Source organism: Limanda limanda, chromosome 9 (genome assembly GCF_963576545.1).
Source record: "Limanda limanda chromosome 9, fLimLim1.1, whole genome shotgun sequence".
In the NCBI taxonomy this organism is placed as follows: Eukaryota; Metazoa; Chordata; class Actinopteri; order Pleuronectiformes; family Pleuronectidae; genus Limanda; species Limanda limanda.
In genome coordinates this window covers 522,501-540,000 of record NC_083644.1, presented here as the reverse complement: position 1 = coordinate 540,000, position 17,500 = coordinate 522,501, and the positions used below count along the sequence as shown (strand labels likewise).

The 17,500-nt window shown below is 46.1% G+C and overlaps 1 protein-coding gene across 1 annotated transcript in view; it reads left to right on the top strand.

The window, feature by feature from the left end:
• patj (PATJ crumbs cell polarity complex component) overlaps positions 1 to 17,500 on the top strand; it is a 63,691-nt gene that overhangs the window by 24,156 nt on the left and 22,035 nt on the right. The window contains exons 19-29 of the mRNA XM_061077657.1: positions 2,666 to 2,875; positions 3,390 to 3,464; positions 8,110 to 8,400; positions 8,998 to 9,073; positions 9,935 to 9,989; positions 10,246 to 10,317; positions 10,444 to 10,515; positions 10,643 to 10,820; positions 11,168 to 11,278; positions 12,106 to 12,165; positions 12,633 to 12,723. Of these exons, the coding sequence (XP_060933640.1) occupies positions 2,666 to 2,875; positions 3,390 to 3,464; positions 8,110 to 8,400; positions 8,998 to 9,073; positions 9,935 to 9,989; positions 10,246 to 10,317; positions 10,444 to 10,515; positions 10,643 to 10,820; positions 11,168 to 11,278; positions 12,106 to 12,165; positions 12,633 to 12,723 (1,291 nt within the window). The remainder of the gene's footprint in view (positions 1 to 2,665; positions 2,876 to 3,389; positions 3,465 to 8,109; positions 8,401 to 8,997; positions 9,074 to 9,934; positions 9,990 to 10,245; positions 10,318 to 10,443; positions 10,516 to 10,642; positions 10,821 to 11,167; positions 11,279 to 12,105; positions 12,166 to 12,632; positions 12,724 to 17,500) is intronic.

The window sequence follows — 17,500 nt, the reverse complement described above, 5'->3', positions numbered from 1 at the left end:
CGACCAATCAGGAGTCAGTGTCAGCTGTCAATCATCACGTCTCAGCTCATTTTGATATCATCAAATAACTGATTCAAACCAAACTGATCAGAAACACTTGATCAAACTTCAGATGAGAACGACCTGAAACGACAAAGCTTTATTTATCCTCGACTTTGAGTTATTAGTTTGGTTCGTGTCCCATCTGCTAACGTGGAGGAGGCGGATGGAGAAGGAGGTGGAGCTTCATGTGGAGGAGCTGTCACGTCCTCCATGACGTCAGGAGTCTTCTGGCCAATCACAGCTCTCCCCACCAACGTGGGAAATGTAGAGATACAAATATTATAAATAATATATAGTATATTATATTCTATATATTCTATAATTCATGCTGCCTCAATAAGATGTCCCTTCATTGGAACAAACCAGGTAGACAGGCTTGTGTCTTTGTCCATAAAGTTATATTCAGAATTAAATATCGGCAGTGTTTTGCTCCTATGATCAGATTTTTAAACTCTGAAAAGAAGAGAACAAGAAGACAAAATGTGAAGCTGAGTCTCCGAGCTCCTAAAAATACTTTAACTCTGTTTATTTCAGTAGTAAAATCCTCCTGAGTTTCCATCAGGAAGGTTTAAAAAGTCCAGCTCTGCAGCCTCCATCTCCCAAAAACACACTCATTGTGTTCTCTACTTTTGGCAAAGTGCATTTTTAATTTCTTTTTTCACACTTTCTCCTACGTTCCTCCACTTCTCTGAGGCCTTTCTCTTTTTTCCCGAGGATCTTGTAGGAGTAGAGGACTGGCGTTCTGACTCCTCGCCACCTGTAGCCATGTTGTTCGCTCTATAAATACAGCGCCGCTTTGTTCTGGCAGCGGAAACTTGGCACGGCGCTCGCTCTGCAGTGCGGGCGCTGCCCTGGGTTCAGCGCAGGGGAATTCAACACATGCACACGGACTCTCACCGGGAGAGGTTTGCACGGTCGGCACGTGAGTCTCCCAGGGGTTCGGGTTCTGGCAGGCCCGGCCCCGCCTCCTGGTTCTCGTGGTTAAACAGACGAGCGAGCGCTGAGTCTTCTGCTGGAATCAGGAACAGGAAACTCAAAGTTTTACTTGTGTTTCCTGGAGGAGAGCGATGCCAAGCTGGTGCCCGGCAGGTCAACTCAACATGTACCAGTGTTCCACTTCTGCAGGCGGAGCGTATAACTTAACATGCGTGAAGAATAAAGTTTACAATAATAAATATTCACAAAGTTACTCTGGAAGTGAACAGATGCTTATAACCTCGCTGCATTATTTAACATGACGTCTCGGTGGCGTCGCCCCCAAATATCTTCTTTCAAGAACTGATGCACATTTAATAAATATAAACAGTTTGACTGACGCAGCATCAAACTGGTTCTTCACTGGTTGTTAAGGTCATGTCCAGGCAGACCCCCCCCCCCCCAAAGTGTTTCTCTAAACACGTTAAGGTCTTGACCTCCAGATCTTTGAGATCCTGTATATTCTGATTTAGTGTATATTCTGATTTAGTGTTATGCAAATTGAATTGAATTGAAAAACGTGTGGTCAACATTTGAGATTTGTTTTCTGAAGCCGCCTCTCGTCCTCTCACTTCCTGTCGCTCAACTTCTGTAACTCGTCCGTCTCTCTCTCCTGCCGTGACCTTTGACCTCCTCACTAGAATCAGGATGAGAACGCCTCACCTGCAGGTCCATGTGTAAATGTGATTGTGAGTTCTCTGGTCTCTGTCGCCCCCTACCTGTCTGCTGCTGCTCTGCCTCTCTCTCTCTCTCTCTCTCTCTCTCTCTCTGGGAATTATTGGATGTTGGTCCCATTCTCTTTCTCTTTCCTCTCGCTCTGTCTCTTTGTCTCTCTTTCTCTGTCTCTCTCTTTTCTCTCTGTCTCTCTCTTTTCTCTCTGTCTCTCTCTGTCTGTCTCTCTGTCTCTCTCGCTCTCTCTCTGTCTCTGTCTCTCTCTTTTCTCTCTCTCTCTCTGTCTCTCTCTCTTTTCTCTCTCTCTCTTTCTCTGTCTCTCTCTTTTCTCTCTCTCTCTCTCTGTCTCTGTCTCTCTTTTCTCTCTCTCTCTGTCTCTCTGTCTCTCTGTCTCTCTTTCTCTTTCTCTGTCTCTCTCTTTTCTCTCTCTCTCTCTCTGGGAATTATGGGATGTTGGTCCCATTCTCTTTCTCTTTTCTCTCCCTCTGTCTCTTTCTCTCTCTGTCTCTCTCTGTCTCTCTCTCTGTCTCTCTCTGTCTCTCTCTTTTCTCTGTCTCTCTCTCTCTCTGTCTCTCTCTCAGTCTAAACACAGATATCTGTCCATGATGGGGATGAGATCTGTCTTAGAGGTCAGAGTCTAACTGACCTGGGTTCAGTGTTGCTGGACTTCTCTCTCTCTCTCTCTCTATTCTCTCTCTCTCTCTGTCTCTCTCTTTTCTCTGTCTCTCTCTCTCTCTGTCTCTCTCTCAGTCTAAACACAGATATCTGTCCATGATGGAGATGAGAACTGTCTTGAAGGTCAGAGTCTAACTGACCTGGGTTCAGTGTTGCTGGACTTCTCTCTCTCTCTCTCTCTCTCTCTGTCCCTCTCTCTTTCTCTCTCTCTCAGTCCCTGATTTGAATGTCTCCATATGTTTGTCTTCAGTCTTGGTGTCTGTTCAGAAGGTCGACTCTTCTTGTTCCCTCTCTTCTCCAGGACCCGTTGGATGCTGGTCGCTGTGTGATGGTGATTCGCTCGCTGGTTCCTGGCGGGTCAGCAGAGCGTCACGGCGGCCTTCTTCCTGGAGACCAGCTGGTTTCAGTTAACCACACCCAGCTGGACCTGCTCACCTTGGCCCAGTCTGTGGAGGTCTTAAAGTCGATCCCATCTGGCACGGTCCACCTGGGTGTCCGGAAGCCTCTGGTGGTAAGCTCACACCTCCTGCTCGTATGCTCTTAATGTACGTTGGAACCTTCCAGCGGGGTGAGATCTTCTAGTTTTGGTCTTGATCAGCCTTTTGCTGTGAGTGTAGATCTATAAATGGTCAGGGCCATCGTTTAGTTTTAGGCACATTGTGGATCCTGACCTTCTAGTCTTAGCTCTGAACCTTCTAGTCTTAGCTCTGAACCTTCTAGTCTTAGCTCTGAACCTTCTAGTCTTGGGTGCAGTTATTCTAGTCTTAGTTTCAGACCTTGTCCATCCAAACCTTTTAGTGGTTTCCACTGCACCTCTACTTGAAGGTCCAGAAGTTCCAGCTCTATGTCTAGACCACGTGGTCTAGAACTCCCGGTTCTAGGTCCAGACCTTTGTATCCAGACCCTCTTGTTTGGAACCAAACCTCCAGACTCTTGCTGGCTCATGTTCCTCCTGCAGTTGATTAGTTGAAGATCTTCTTCATCAGCAGCGGTTGACTCCACTGATCTTCATCGTGTCTCTACAGGCGGAGGCGACAGAGACGAGCCGACAGGACGACAACACAACGTCTCTCAGCAACACACATCTGCTGGTTCCTAAGGTACACACCCTCACATGTTAGTGACATGTTCAGGAACATGGATGTTCACAGCTTTAGAGGAGAGGCCCCAGATGTGCCCATCATCCCTCTCCTTCTCCTCCTCCTCCTCCTCTTCCTCCTCTTCCTCCTCCTCCTCCTCCTCCTCCTCCTCCTCCTCCTCCTCCTCCTCCTCCTCCTCCTCCTCCTCCTCCTCCTCCTCCTCCTCCTCCTCCTCCTCCTCCTCCCTCTTCTCCTCCTCCTCTTCCTCCTCCGCCTCTTCCTCCTCTTCTCTCCATCTCTCATCATCAACCCCTTGCTCTTAAATCCCTCGTCTCTTTTCTTTATCTCCTGTCTTAACTCATTTCACTTTACTCTGCTTTACTGGTCCGGATATGAGAGAGTTTGACTATAAAGAAAAATAAATGGAGGAATAAATAAATGTAAATAAATACTCAGAGCACGACAGGAGCAAAGAGAAACTGACGCAGGTTTCAAACTGGATTTATCTCTGTGGAAACCTCCAACACGTTCAGAAACAAATACAGAAAGTGATACTACAAGTACAACATGTGGTATTTGTAGTATTTAATATCTCTTTAGATAGAAGTAACAGCTCATACAGTTTCTCTGTGAGAGAACTCATTGCTCGTTTGTCTCAGCTGATGTCTCTGATCTGAGTCTGTCTCCACAGACTTTCATCTGTGGAGACAGACTCAGATCAGAAAATGTCCTCAGACTCTGGATAAAAAGTCCTGAAGCACAAACTTTTCCAGATGGAACTCATGATCTCGTGTTCGTGTCGTGAGAAAAGTGGGAAAGTGCTAAAACGTTAAACGTCCTCGTGGTTCAGTTTGATCCGGACCCAGAACTCCTCTTCTGCTCTGAGGAACCGTTCACACCTGATGTTCAGCTTCACACTGAACTGAAGCTCTGAATCCATCCAGGTGTGAACGGTTCCTCAGTTTCTCTGTAAGTGTCCACGAGCTCCAACAGAAACATGCTCAGTACTTTCTCTCTAAAGCTCAGAGTCTGTTTGTCCTCTGGTCGTCACTTCCACTCTTCTAGAGGAAGACATGCTTCTGTCCCAGCTTTGTCTTTCAGATTCATCTTCTCCCCCTCCCTCCCCTCCCTCCCCTCCATCATCCCTCCTTCTCCTCTTTCTTCCCTCCTCTCTTTCACCTTCTCTCACCCTCTCTCCCCCTGTCCTCCCCCTCACTGTGAGGAGTTGCTGACTCAGCAGAAAGGTTGGATGTATAAAGTGCTCCATCAGCTCAACCAGCAGCATCTCTCTTAAGTGAGGGGGGGTGCTCTGAGGACACTCCAGCTTCAGTACATTGAGTACTGCAGTTCTGTTCACAGTGAATACTGCAGTACTCAGTGTGTATATTACTGCAGTATTCTGTGTATACTCCAGCAGTACTACTGCTGTATTATGCAGTACTCCCTGTGAACACTGGTACAGTACTGATCCCTCAGCTCCATTTAAATCATACACTGTAAATATAGAAGTTGGACACGTTGGAAGAGGCAGATTTCTATTATCTATACTGCATTCAGCCACCAGGGGGCGATTAAGATGCTTTGGTTTCACTTTTGGAAGCGTTCGTCTTTATTTACCTTCTATTTTATAAATGTAAATGAGGTTCTTTGTGTTGAACTCAAACATATCTGAATAAAACGATAAAGACCAACAGGGTCCTGTAGCGAGGCTGCAGTGAGCCTCAGCTCCTGTAGGAGGCAGCAGACTCTGCTTCTCTCTCATGTTCCCATCATGGTGAGGAGGAGGAGGAGGTGATCTTCATCACAGGACGCTGATGACTCTGTAGTGAAGGTGTTTTAATTTTACATGTTATCGTTGTTAATTCTTTATAAGAGAACAAATCTCCTCTTTTTGAACCTCAGGGCCTCCGTACTTCACTGATGATCCACCACCATCATCATCATCATCTTGTTACTGTCGTCATGGTTACTGCAGATTAACCAGCTCCCCTCTGGACTCCACTGAGCTCTACTGTACTCTTCACTGTACTTTACTCAACTTTTCTGATTTCTACTATACTCTTATTTCCTGTACTTTACAGTACTCTACTGATTTCTACTAAACTCTACTGTACCCTGCAGAGTTATACTGTATTCTTACTTACTGTACTTTCCTGTACTTTCCTGAGTTCTACTGTACTCTTCTTTCCTGTACTTTACTGAGTTCTACTGTACTATTTCATGTACTTTCCTGTACTTTCCTGAGTTCTACTGTACTCTTCCTTCCTGTACTTTACTGAGTTCTACTGTACTCTTCCTTCCTGTACTTTACTGAGTTCTACTGTACTCTTGTTATCTGTACTTTACTGAGTTCTACTGTACTCTTTGTATCTGTACTATACTGAGTTCTACTGTACTCTTCCTTCCTGTACTATACCGAGTTCTACTGTACTCTTCTTATCTGTACTCTACTGAGTTCTACTGTACTCTTTCCTGTACTTTACTGAGTTCTACTGTACTCTTTGTATCTGTACTATACTGAGTTCTACTGTACTCTTTCCTGTACTTTACTGAGTTCTACTGTACTCTTCCTTCCTGTACTATACTGAGTTCTACTGTACTCTTCCTTCCTGTACTATACTGAGTTCTACTGTACTCTTCTTTCCTGTACTCTACTGAGTTCTACTGTACTCTTCTTTCCTGTACTCTACTGAGTTCTACTGTACTCTTTCCTGTACTCTACTGAGTTCTACTGTACTCTTTCCTGTACTCTACTGAGTTCTACTGTACTCTTTCCTGTACTCATCACAGTACCGTCCGTCCTCCTGCGGTCTCGCCCTCTGCTGTTGTTTTATTTCCTGTTTTATATTCAGCCCATTTGGTGGAAGAGGTTTGTTCACAGCCCACAGGTCTCTGATGGGTTTCCATAAAGACCAGCGGCTCGGTGCTGTCACTTCCCGCCGCAGCGTTCTCTGTCACGCCGGCGTGCTGACCAGGGAGAGACCCCCGTTACACCTCCACACCTCGTTAACTTCCAGAGGTCATATCTAGCAGAGAGCTGCAGGAGAGAGATGCTGCCTCCTCTCAGGATTCTGATCGTCTGTGAGCAGAGAGAAATCTGCTGTGAGCAAAGTTCACTCTGAATGAAACCAGAAGGAAAACGACCAGATTCACTGTCGGCAAACAGCTCTGAGCTGGAACCGTTACCATGACAACTGACACCACCTTTGCGGGTCTTGGTTCAGTGTTTGTTTGACGGACACGTCGGCTCCGCTTGACGATCACAGACTTAACATCACGTTACCTCATGTTCCTACAGAAGCAGGAAGTGGAGGCGTGTCCTCCATCTTTATTTACAGTCTGCGGTCGGACCATGAGCAGCTTTAATTGGATAAAGTGGTTAATTGACAGAAAACTCTTTAGACCTCTGATCATTTCAATCACTTTCATTTAACATGTTTCTGTTTTGAGGACACATCTTTCTTTGTGACAGATTTTGTAGGATGGTGATAATTTCCTGTGATAAATATCACATGTTGGGTTTATGTCAGGTCTTCATCAGATAACATTAATAAACCTAAGATTTGTTCTTGTGCAGTAAAATAAAACTGAAGTTTGAGCAGTGAACTTTCCGATCGTGACTCCCTGAATCCTGCGCTGCTCAATGTGAGTCCGAAGCAGCCGACTCCTCATCGTCTAATGGCACAGATATTAAATGACAGTGTCTTTAAATCTTATGAATATGAGGCCAGGCAGTCACGGCCAATACACATCAGTCTGCAGAACATCCTGTTAGCGTTATGAGCTCGCTGCTGCTGCCGCCGTCTGCTCCTCACCTCACTTATACGGCCGCGATGGGCCGGCTTCCCAGGCCCAAATTAAAAGAAGAGCAGCAGAGTCCTTGAGGATGAGGCCTCGTCGATGGAAATTAGACTAAGTGTTGTCATTAATATTTCCCCGTGCGGGCTAATGTCTGCATCGTAATGTTGAGAACAGGATACACCCTCGCGATCTGCTGAGGGAGGCTCTTTAGGGAGTTGGAGAAAACCTTAATGTGTCCAGGGATAAAGGCAGAAGTGCAGTTTGAGATGTGGAGAGAGCTGCTGAAGTTTCTTCACTGGAGACGAGAGGAAGGAGTTTCACTGAGCTGAGTCTTCACCTGTCGATCAGAGAACCTCTGGATTCTTCTCTAGTGTGTTTATTAAATCTCTTAACTGAAGAGGATTTTATTACTGTGATGTTCAAACTGTTTCATTCCTCTGAGACATGATATCAGCTGCTTTCAGCTTATAACGTCTGTATTGACATGTAGAAGCTGGTGGATCAGTAGATGTTCGTGGAGGAAAGGCAGCGATGAGCTCGTCCACTGGAGAACCAACTTTTACTTTTACTTGTGACCCATTTATTGGTTTATTTATTTTCAGCCCCATACACTATTTAAAGAAGGACGTGAAGCCAAGTCATCTGGTTTAATAAAACTATATGATGATATAAAAATGGGCTGAGACGTCATGATGGACAGATGAGACTTGTGAGATATTTTAGCTCCATTTCTGTCCAGTGGGAGGAGGTGGAGCTGTGTCGGCCATCTTTATTGACAGTCTGTGGTCGACCTTTGGGATGAAGCCGTGAAACCAGTCCAATGAAACGGTGACTGTAACTTCAGAAGGATTTCCTTGTGTGTCAGGGTTTCGGTGACGGCTCCATCCTGCCTGAAGACCTTCGACGGGAAGAAGAGGAAGAGGAGGAGGAGGAGCCAGAGCTTATCCTGGATGGAGGTCTTCCTCGCTACGCCACCTCCTCCCTGACCTTTGACCTCCTGCCTGTGGAAGAGGGTAGGGAGATGGCTGTGGACGAGGAGGAGATGAAGACGACAGAAGAGAGAGAAGAGGAGAAGATGGACTCTCTCTCCAGGAAACCTCCCCCGTCATGGGAGGAGTGGAGGCTCAGCTCCTCCAGCCGAGGTCGACCAGAGGAGGTGAGAGGTCACTGTATCTGAGGATTCAAACTCCACATGTCCTCCATGTTCATGTCTGCTCACACTCGATTATCTGCTCACACTCGATTATCTGCTCACAACACTTTCCCTCAGTCAGAATGTTCTCTGCCGCCCCCTAAGGGTCACACCATGTAGGATCACATGTTATCTCACGATAACTCTCACAAGAGTTTCCTGTTTGCAGCATGGTCATCACATTATTATCTGTCCTGAGAACTCAGGTTCTGAATGAATCACAGATCTCTGTACTAACTTCTTCTGGAGAGACGTCCTGATCTGAAAATGGGTTTAATATACTGTCACTGTGTATAAGTACATGAGTCGGAGTTTGACTTTGGCGAACTTCATGTCCAGTTCAAAATAAAATTCAGTAAACTGATCCAAACGTCAAGTTACTCTGGGAGAAGATGAGGGAAATATGATGTGAGTGTGGATACCTGACCCGAGGTCACCGAGACCCGACAGGCAGCTGGAGCTTCATGACCTTCTCAACCTGAAGCAGCAGAACCGAGACCTGAACCAACTCCAACTTAAAGTTTCTGAAGAGTTAGATTCTCATGTGATCGGTTGTTTCAGAGCTGGAGTCAGAAGCAGGATGACGAGCAGACGTCAGAGCGAGAGAGCATCGTGTCTGAAGGAAACCAGATCCTGGGTGAGACTCACTGAATACTGTCTGACCGGGTTTATACATGCGTGTGTCTGACATCCTACTTACTGTCTGTCTGTGTGTGTGTCTGTCTGTCTGTCTGTCTGTCTGTCTGTGTGTGTGTCTGTCTGTCTGTCTGTCTGTCTGTCTGTCTGTCTGTCTGTCTGTCTGTCTGTCTGTCTGTCTGTCTGTCTGTCTGTCTGTCTGTCTGTCTGTCTGTCTGTCTGTGTGTCTGTCTGTCTGTCTGTCTGTCTGTCTGTCTGTCTGTCTGTCTGTCTGTCTGTCTGTCTGTCTGTCTGTCTGTCTGTCTGTGTGTCTGTGTGTCTGTGTGTCTGTGTGTCTGTGTGTCTGTGTGTGTGTCTGTGTGTGTGTCTGTCTGTGTGTGTGTCTGTGTGTCTGTGTGTCTGTCTGTGTGTGTGTCTGTGTGTGTGTCTGTGTGTCTGTCTGTCTGTCTGTCTGTCTGTCTGTCTGTCTGTCTGTCTGTCTGTCTGTCTGTCTGTCTGTCTGTCTGTCTGTCTGTCTGTCTGTCTGTGTGTCTGTGTGTCTGTGTGTCTGTGTGTCTGTGTGTGTCTGTCTGTCTGTCTGTCTGTCTGTCTGTCTGTCTGTCTGTCTGTCTGTCTGTCTGTCTGTCTGTCTGTCTGTGTGTGTATGTCTGTCTGTCTGTCTGTCTGTCTGTCTGTCTGTGTGTGTGTCTGTGTGTCTGTCTGTCTGTCTGTGTGTCTGTCTGTGTGTCTGTCTGTGTGTCTGTCTGTCTGTGTGTCTGTGTGTCTGTCTGTCTGTCTGTCTGTCTGTCTGTCTGTCTGTCTGTCTGTCTGTGTGTCTGTCTGTGTGTCTGTCTGTCTGTCTGTCTGTCTGTCTGTCTTCCAGACTTCAGAGACAGTGAAGCAGACTCTGAGCTCACTCTGACAGACACCGACACAGAGTCAGTATCAACTGCTTGTCCTCCTCTTCTTCTTCTTCTCCTCCTGTCCGACTCCTCTTCATCTCTTCATCTTCATCTCCTCTTCTTCGTCACCTCTTCTCCTCCTAGTTTTGTTCCATTGAACAATCCTCTGTCTCCCTCTGCTGGTTGAACCGGTGGTTTCATATTTCACATTTCATTTTGAATCAGTTTAGATGATATTTTATATCATTTAAACTAATTCAGTTATTATGATTAATATTCTCTTCCTGTGCAGGATGATTGACATGGGGAGGAGGAAGAGGCGGACCCAGGGAGGAGCCTCTCTACCAATCAGAGGAGGCCACAGGTAAGAAATGTGCTTCACCTCCGTGTCATTAAAACAGCGACTGTAGAAACCTACAGCTGACTGTGTGTGTGTGTGTGTGTGTGTGTGTGTGTGTGTGTGTGTGTGTGTGTGTGTGTGTGTTCACAGGAATCTTCCTGAACGAGAGGAGGGGGAGGGGGAGGAAACTCCTGCCTTCAGTCACTGGGGACCCCCCCGCAGGTAAAACCATTCCAGACTGTGTCCACACGACGTCCTCAATCTTCAGTGTTCATCTGTCCCGTGTTACCGTGGTAACATTTGACCCTGAAGACTAACCCGGGCTAATAGTGTTGTTTCTGTCCCGTAGGGTGGAGGTGTGGGCGGAGGAGGAGGAGTCTCTGGGCCTGAGCATCGTGGGAGGTCATCACGTCATCAAGCGTCTGAGGAACGGCGAGGAGCTGAAGGGAATCTTCATCAAACAGGTTCTACCACAGAGTCCTGCAGCCAGGACGCTGTGGCTGAAGACCGGAGACAAGATCCTGGAGGTGGGTCTCAGACCTGGAGCTCTGTGTGAACATCTCAACACAGACGAGGCCGTTAATGAACAGAACCTCAGATCTGTTGCTGGCTTTTATGTGGATTCACTGTTTGAGTTTCAGAAGAAACGTGAAAATCAAACGGATGAAACAGAAACAAACATGTTGTGTGTTTTTACATGTTGAACAAATTCAGCAGCTTCAGTATTTTCTAAAATATCACAAAAACACCTTTTTTTTGTGTTTGTGTGTGTGTGTGTGTGTGTGTGTGTGTGTGTGTGTGTGTGTGTGTGTGTGTGTGTGTGTGTGTGTGTGTGTGTGTGTGTGTGTGTGTGTGTGTGTGTGTGTGTGTGCAGGTGTCAGGTGTGGACCTGCGAGCTGCCAGTCACGAGGAGGCCGTCAGTGCCATTAAATCAGCTCCGAGTCCGATCGTCTTCATCGTCCAGAGTCTGTGTGCGACGCCTCGGGTACGAACACACAGCCAAGCTCCGATCAGAGGGGAGGAGTCACGGGGGGGGGGGGGGGGGGGGCGGGGGTTATATCCTCTGTGAACTTGTCGCTCTGGAGAACATTTAAATCTGATGAAACATCAGGATCTGTGCCGGACATAGAGATGAGTTACAAATCAGATTCTGAAGAGCGTCATTTAGAATTAGGATTCCCTCAGTTTCACTGGATCCACTAGTTCACTGGATCCTAGTGACAGTTGACTGGATCCACTTGTTCACTGGATCCAGTCACAGTTCACTGGATCCAGTCACAGTTCACTAGGATCCACTGACAGTTCACTGCAAACAGGAGCTGATCACAGGTGATTCAGCTGCTGTGATGAAACAGTTTAACAGAATGTGAACAGATAAAAACACTGTAATCTCCTGATGACTTTGAACGCAGCAGCTCTTTGTTCACACCATGACGCTGCTACAGAAAACTGTTTTATAACATAAGATCAATGTTGTTTTGACTTTTGTTGAACATGTTTCCATCTGACACGTGTTCAAACACACTTCAGACTTATAAAATAACGATAAAACTTTTCAAACTCTTAGTGGTCACACACCAGATACTGTGAATATCTCACTGTCTCCCCCCCTCTCTTTCTGTGTGTGTCTGTGTGATTGTGTGTGACTGTGTGTGTGTGTGTGTGTGTGTGTGTGTGTGTGTGTGTGTGTGTGACTGTGTGTGTGTGACTGTGTGTGTGTGTGTGACTGTGTGTGTGTGTGTGTGTGTGTGTGTGTGTGTGTGTGTGTGTGTGTGTGTGTGTGTGTGTGTGTGTGTGTGTGTGTGTGTGTAGCCTGTCTCTCTAACAGCTCCCAGCTTCATTAAACACAAAGCGCAGACGATGGACTCGCTGGTAAGAACAGATCTCGTCTCACTTCTGGTCACATGATCTCGGCAGCGACTCACTGGTCCAATCAAAAGTTCACAAATGTTCTGACTTCAGATCAGTTTGGTTTTATTCCTGTAAATCACAGCAGGCTGTTTCACAGGGAGACGTTACAACACAACAACACAATGAGTTAACACAAATAAACTCACTAATCCTCACGCTTACAGACCCACACTCAGGAGGCATAGTGCATGAACTTAACCAGAGGAAGGTTCTAGATCTTAAATGTTCCACAGGTGAGGATCCTCGCCCTGAGGGTTCCACCTCCGGTTCCACTGTTAGAACCGGAGAACCTCAGTGAGTCTGCAGTGAGACCAGCTCTCTGAGACCCAGTGGAGATCTGTGACTCCAGCAGAGTCCAGCAGGGGGCGCCACAGCCTCAGCAGAGACAGAGACGTGACTCAGGTTCATCTTGTTTACTTCATCTGCAGAGAACCACGCCCCCTCCGAGACAGCCCCCGCCCTACACTCCTCCCAGCCAATCAGAGAGCGAGCTGAACTCTGACCTGGAGCAGGCCAAAGGTCAGTGTAACACACACACACACACACACACACACACACACTGTTCCTCTCTGTCCTCTGTCTCTTTGTTAAACCTCCTTCACGAACACGATGAAACTGGACAGACACACAAACCTGAAGCTTCAGGAGATGATGAAGCTTCAGGTGATGAAGCTCACGAGTCTCGATGGTGTGAGACAGACGCAGGAGAAGTTGTGTTACATTGAGGTGAAGCTCAACAAACTGTGTGTGAAAACATGGGCCATCAAACCCCTTCACTGTGGGATCATACACACACGCACGAGTGAGTCGACTTGTTTGTTCTGATCGTGTTCTCGCTCTAAGGAACTTTAGCGTTAGCACATTAGCATCGGCAGGTTTGCGTCAGTGCAGCAGTGTGTTAACGTGTGTGTTTAGTTGTACAGGTGTGGGTCAGTGTGTTTAGTTGTTGTACAGCTGTGGGTCAGTGCAGCAGTGTGTTAACGTGTGCGTGTAGTTGTACAGGTGTGGGTCAGTGTGTTAACGTGTGTGTTTCTGTCTTTGCAGGACGTGTGTGAAGCAGCAGCGGAGGATTTATGTTTTATCTATTTCTTGTTTTCTTGGTCTTTCTCTGGTTCGGGGTTTTCTCGCTCTGGGTGCGTTTGGTTTGGTGCGTGTGCGGCAGGTGGGCGGGGCTTGATGGTTTCCAGGCTGCTGGTTGGAGGGTTTAGTTGGTGTTAAGCTTTGTCTGGTCGTGTTGCTTCTGCTGTTGAACTGGTTTAATTTTACAAATCACATCTGTCCTGTTGAAGCCATGTGATTTAGAAATAGTAATAAAGTCCTCAGCTGGGAATCGAACCTGCGTCACTGAGAAAATCACTGATCTATTTATTTTTCGTCTCATTTTTATTTTTTATTTCTTTGATTTACAAAGCAAACTCTCATCTTCTCCTATGAAGCTGTAACGTCACAACGTGGAATGAAAATTGAAATGATCACATGAATAATTTACTTTGTGGTTTTTCCTCCATGATTGTTCACATTCATCGTCCAAATCCAACAAATCTACGTTAATGAGTCAAATGTGATTTTAAAATCTTAGAATATGAAACGATCTCAGCTTCAACTCGTGTGATATCGATTCAAACAGGATCATAAATCAGAAGATGAGTTTAGATGATGTTTAACTTGGATCCGCTGAAACAACCCTGAACTGATCTCATACTTCTTCAGTGTAATGTTTAAACTTTACATTTAAATTAAATTAATAAATGTTGTAATTTGTTTGATCGGATATACAGTTAACATTTCTTTTAATTTGTTGTTAGAAGATTTTAAATTTGTCAAATTTGAAATGTGTAAAAAATAAATTAAGATGTTATGAAAGTGATAAAACTATTATGATTTCATTAACTTGTTTCTACTGAATAAAACTTTCTGTTAAAATCAACATAAACCAAAGTCTCCAGCAGATTTATTTCAGATGAATGTTATGGATGGAACCAGGACTTCAGTGAGTTGAGAGCTGGTTCACACCTGGTTGGGTTCAGAGCTCCAGACTGAACCTGAACACCAGGTGTGAACGGTTCCTCAGAGCAGAAGAGGAGTTCTGGATCTGGATCAAACTGAACCTGGTTCTCTTGGTTTGCAGTGAAAACACTTTGTTGGACCTTTTGGACCAATAACAGGAAGTAGAGACATAATTAAACAGTAGAGGAAGAGGAGGAAGCTGCAGTCTTTACCTCCGACAATAAAATGTTTGAACCACGACTAAATTCACGTCAGACAAAATGCTTTAGTCCCAAAATTACAATGTGAAACCAAAACTAACAGATCAAATGAAACATGGAACAAACACACAAAGCTTCAGGCTCATCACTGAGCGACCAAACGCTGGGACACAAGGACTCTGTGTCCTCCTGGTGCAGGACTCAGGGTCTCTGGAGACATGTCCTCCTGGGGTCACTGAACAACGGCAATAAAAGGATTCGTAAACAAACAAACAGAGACGACAATAATCCACTGCGATGCCGGGGAAAGTCTTTATCCTCGTGCTGGACAAAAATCAAAATGTGTTTAGATTTGAACACACAGGCGATTAAAATGATTCCAGATGTTTGGCTTCATTAGGGAGAGAACGTCCGTCCAGAGGTTTCATCCAAACCTGCGTTGTTAGGACTTGTGTTTTCTGCTCATTCATGGAAGAGATGAGACACTGGTTTCATGTCAGAGCCTGAACTCCAGAACAGATTCTGTACTTGGATCCGAGGTTTCAGGTGGAGCAGTTCTGATGATAAGTTTCTGGAGTTTTACGGAGCGACCACGAGATCACAGATGTTCTGATCCGTGAAGCTCCTCAGGTCCTGCCTCCTCCTCCTCCTCTTCTTCTCTCTTTGCTGCAGCGTTGAGAGATGATTCAGGTCCAGGTTGTTTCTCTCGGAGCAGAAACCTCTTCTCCTGCAGACGCTGCTCAGCCTCATGAACTCAGATCCGAGCTGCAGCTCTCGCTCTCGCTCGGGTCACGTCCACCATCACTGACTCTGACCCCAGGCTGACGAGCTCCGAGCTCCAGCTGCTCAGTGGCAGCAAGTCACACTGCAGCCTGATTGTTATTCTACACACAGACACACACAGACACACACAGACACACACAGACAGTCACAGACACACACAGAAACACACACAGACACACACAGACACACACAGACACACACAGACACACACACACACAGTCACAGACACACACAGACACACACAGACACACACAGACAGTCACAGACACACACAGACACACACAGACACACACAGGCACACACAGGCACACTCAGTTTCTTTGAAGTTTTTTAAAGTTGCAGACATTTCCTCCCCGAGGTGAAACCACTCTCTCTCTCTCTCTCTCTCTCTCTCTCTCTCTCTCTCTCTCTCTCTCTCTCTCTCTCTCTCTGTCTGTTTCTCTCTATCTCTGTCTCTTTCTCTCCCTCTCTCTGTCTCTCTTTCTGTCTCCCTCTCTCTCTGTCTCTGTCTCTCTTTCTGTCTCCGTCTCTCCCTCTCTCTCTCTCTCTCTCTGTCTTTGTCTCTCACTCTTTCTCTCTCTCTAACTCTCTCTCTCTGTCTCTCTTTCTGTCTCTCCAACTCTCTCTCTGTCTCTCTCTCTCTCTCTCTCCGTCTCTCTCTCTCTGTCTCTCTCTCTCTCTTTCTCTCTCTCTCTGTCTCTCTCTAACTCTCTCTCTGTCTCTCACTCTTTCTCTCTCTCTAACTGTCTCTCTAACTCCCTCTCTCTGTCTCCGTCTCTTTCTCTCTCTCTGTCTCGCTCTCTGTCTCTGTGTGTCTCTCTCTCTCTCGCTCTGTCTCCGTCTCTTTCTCTCTCTCTGTCTCGCTCTCTGTCTCTCTAACTCTCTCTCTCTCTGTCTCTGTCTCTCACTCTTTCTCTCTCTCTCTCTCTCTTTGTCTCTGTCTCTCTCTAACTCTCTCTCTGTCTCTCACTCTTTCTCTCTCTCTAACTGTCTCTCTAACTCCCTCTTTCTGTCTCCGTCTCTCTCTGTCTCTGTCTCTGTCTCTCTCTCTCTGTCTCTCTAACTCTCTCTCTGTCTCACTCTTTCTCTCTCTCTAACTGTCTCTCTAACTCCCTCTCTTTGTCTCTCTTTCTGTCTCCGTCTCTCTCTCTCTCTGTCTCTCTTTCTGTCTCTCTAACTCCCTCTCTTTGTCTCTCTTTCTGTCTCCGTCTCTCTCTCTCTCTGTCTCTCTTTCTGTCTCTCACTCTTTCTCTCTCTAACTGTCTCTCTAACTCCATCTTTCTGTCTCTCTCTCTATCTCTCTCTCTGTCTCTGTCTCTCTTTCTGTCTCCGTCTCTCTCTCTCTCTGTCTCTGTCTCTCACTCTTTCTGTCTCTGTCTCTCTCTCTCTAACTCTCTCTGTCTCTGTCTCTGTCTCTGTCTCTGTCTCTGTCTCTGTCTCTGTCTCTGTCTCTCTCTCTCTCTCTCTCTCTCTCTCTAACTCTCTCTCTCTCTCTGACCTTCTTTTCTGGAGTTTGTGCTCATTCTCTTTTCCTCCTCTGGGTGTCGTGGATCTTTGAGGCTCGGTCCACAGGACCACGTCCTCATCACTGATTGGTTCGTGTCAGTCACATGACTCGACGACCTTCATCGTATTCCCGCTCTTTAGATGCTGAATGTTCTCCTAACACTGTGACCTCTCCTGTAGCGCCACCTTCAGGTCAGACTTTACACTGTTTCTCAGGCTCGAGGAACAGGTGTCGCTCCAGTTTGTTTAAATAAAGATTAGTTTCTATTCACAGTTCTGACAGTTAATTGAATCAGAGTCTGAGGGAAAGTGGGTCGCTGCAGCGGAGTATAAATAGAAACTTCCTTCAGAAAGACGGATGTTTGTGGGATCAGCTTCACGCCTCCACTGCTCTGAGATCAGTTCTTATTAAATCCATTTAGAATCAGCAGCAAGTCCATAACTAATCTTCACTGTGATTATTATCTCAGGTCAGTTTATTAACAAACACTCTGACTCGTTCCATTTCTATGTTTACAGGTAATAATGTGAAAACTTTAACTTCTTGTCTTTTCTATCTGGAAATTCAAAAAAGGCCTTTAGTATTTAGTGCTGGGAGGCGGAGCTAAGACAGGTAACAGGAAGTGTCCTGGATTATTTTAGTGTGTGTGTGGGGGGGGGGGTTGTTGACCTATGTTGAGATATCTTAAAATGAAGAGAAGGTCAAATGAGGCGTCGTCAAATATCTGCTGCTTGAAGCACAACTAGATAATTCACATTGTATCAGGCTGCTCTGTGATTGGACACAACACACACACACA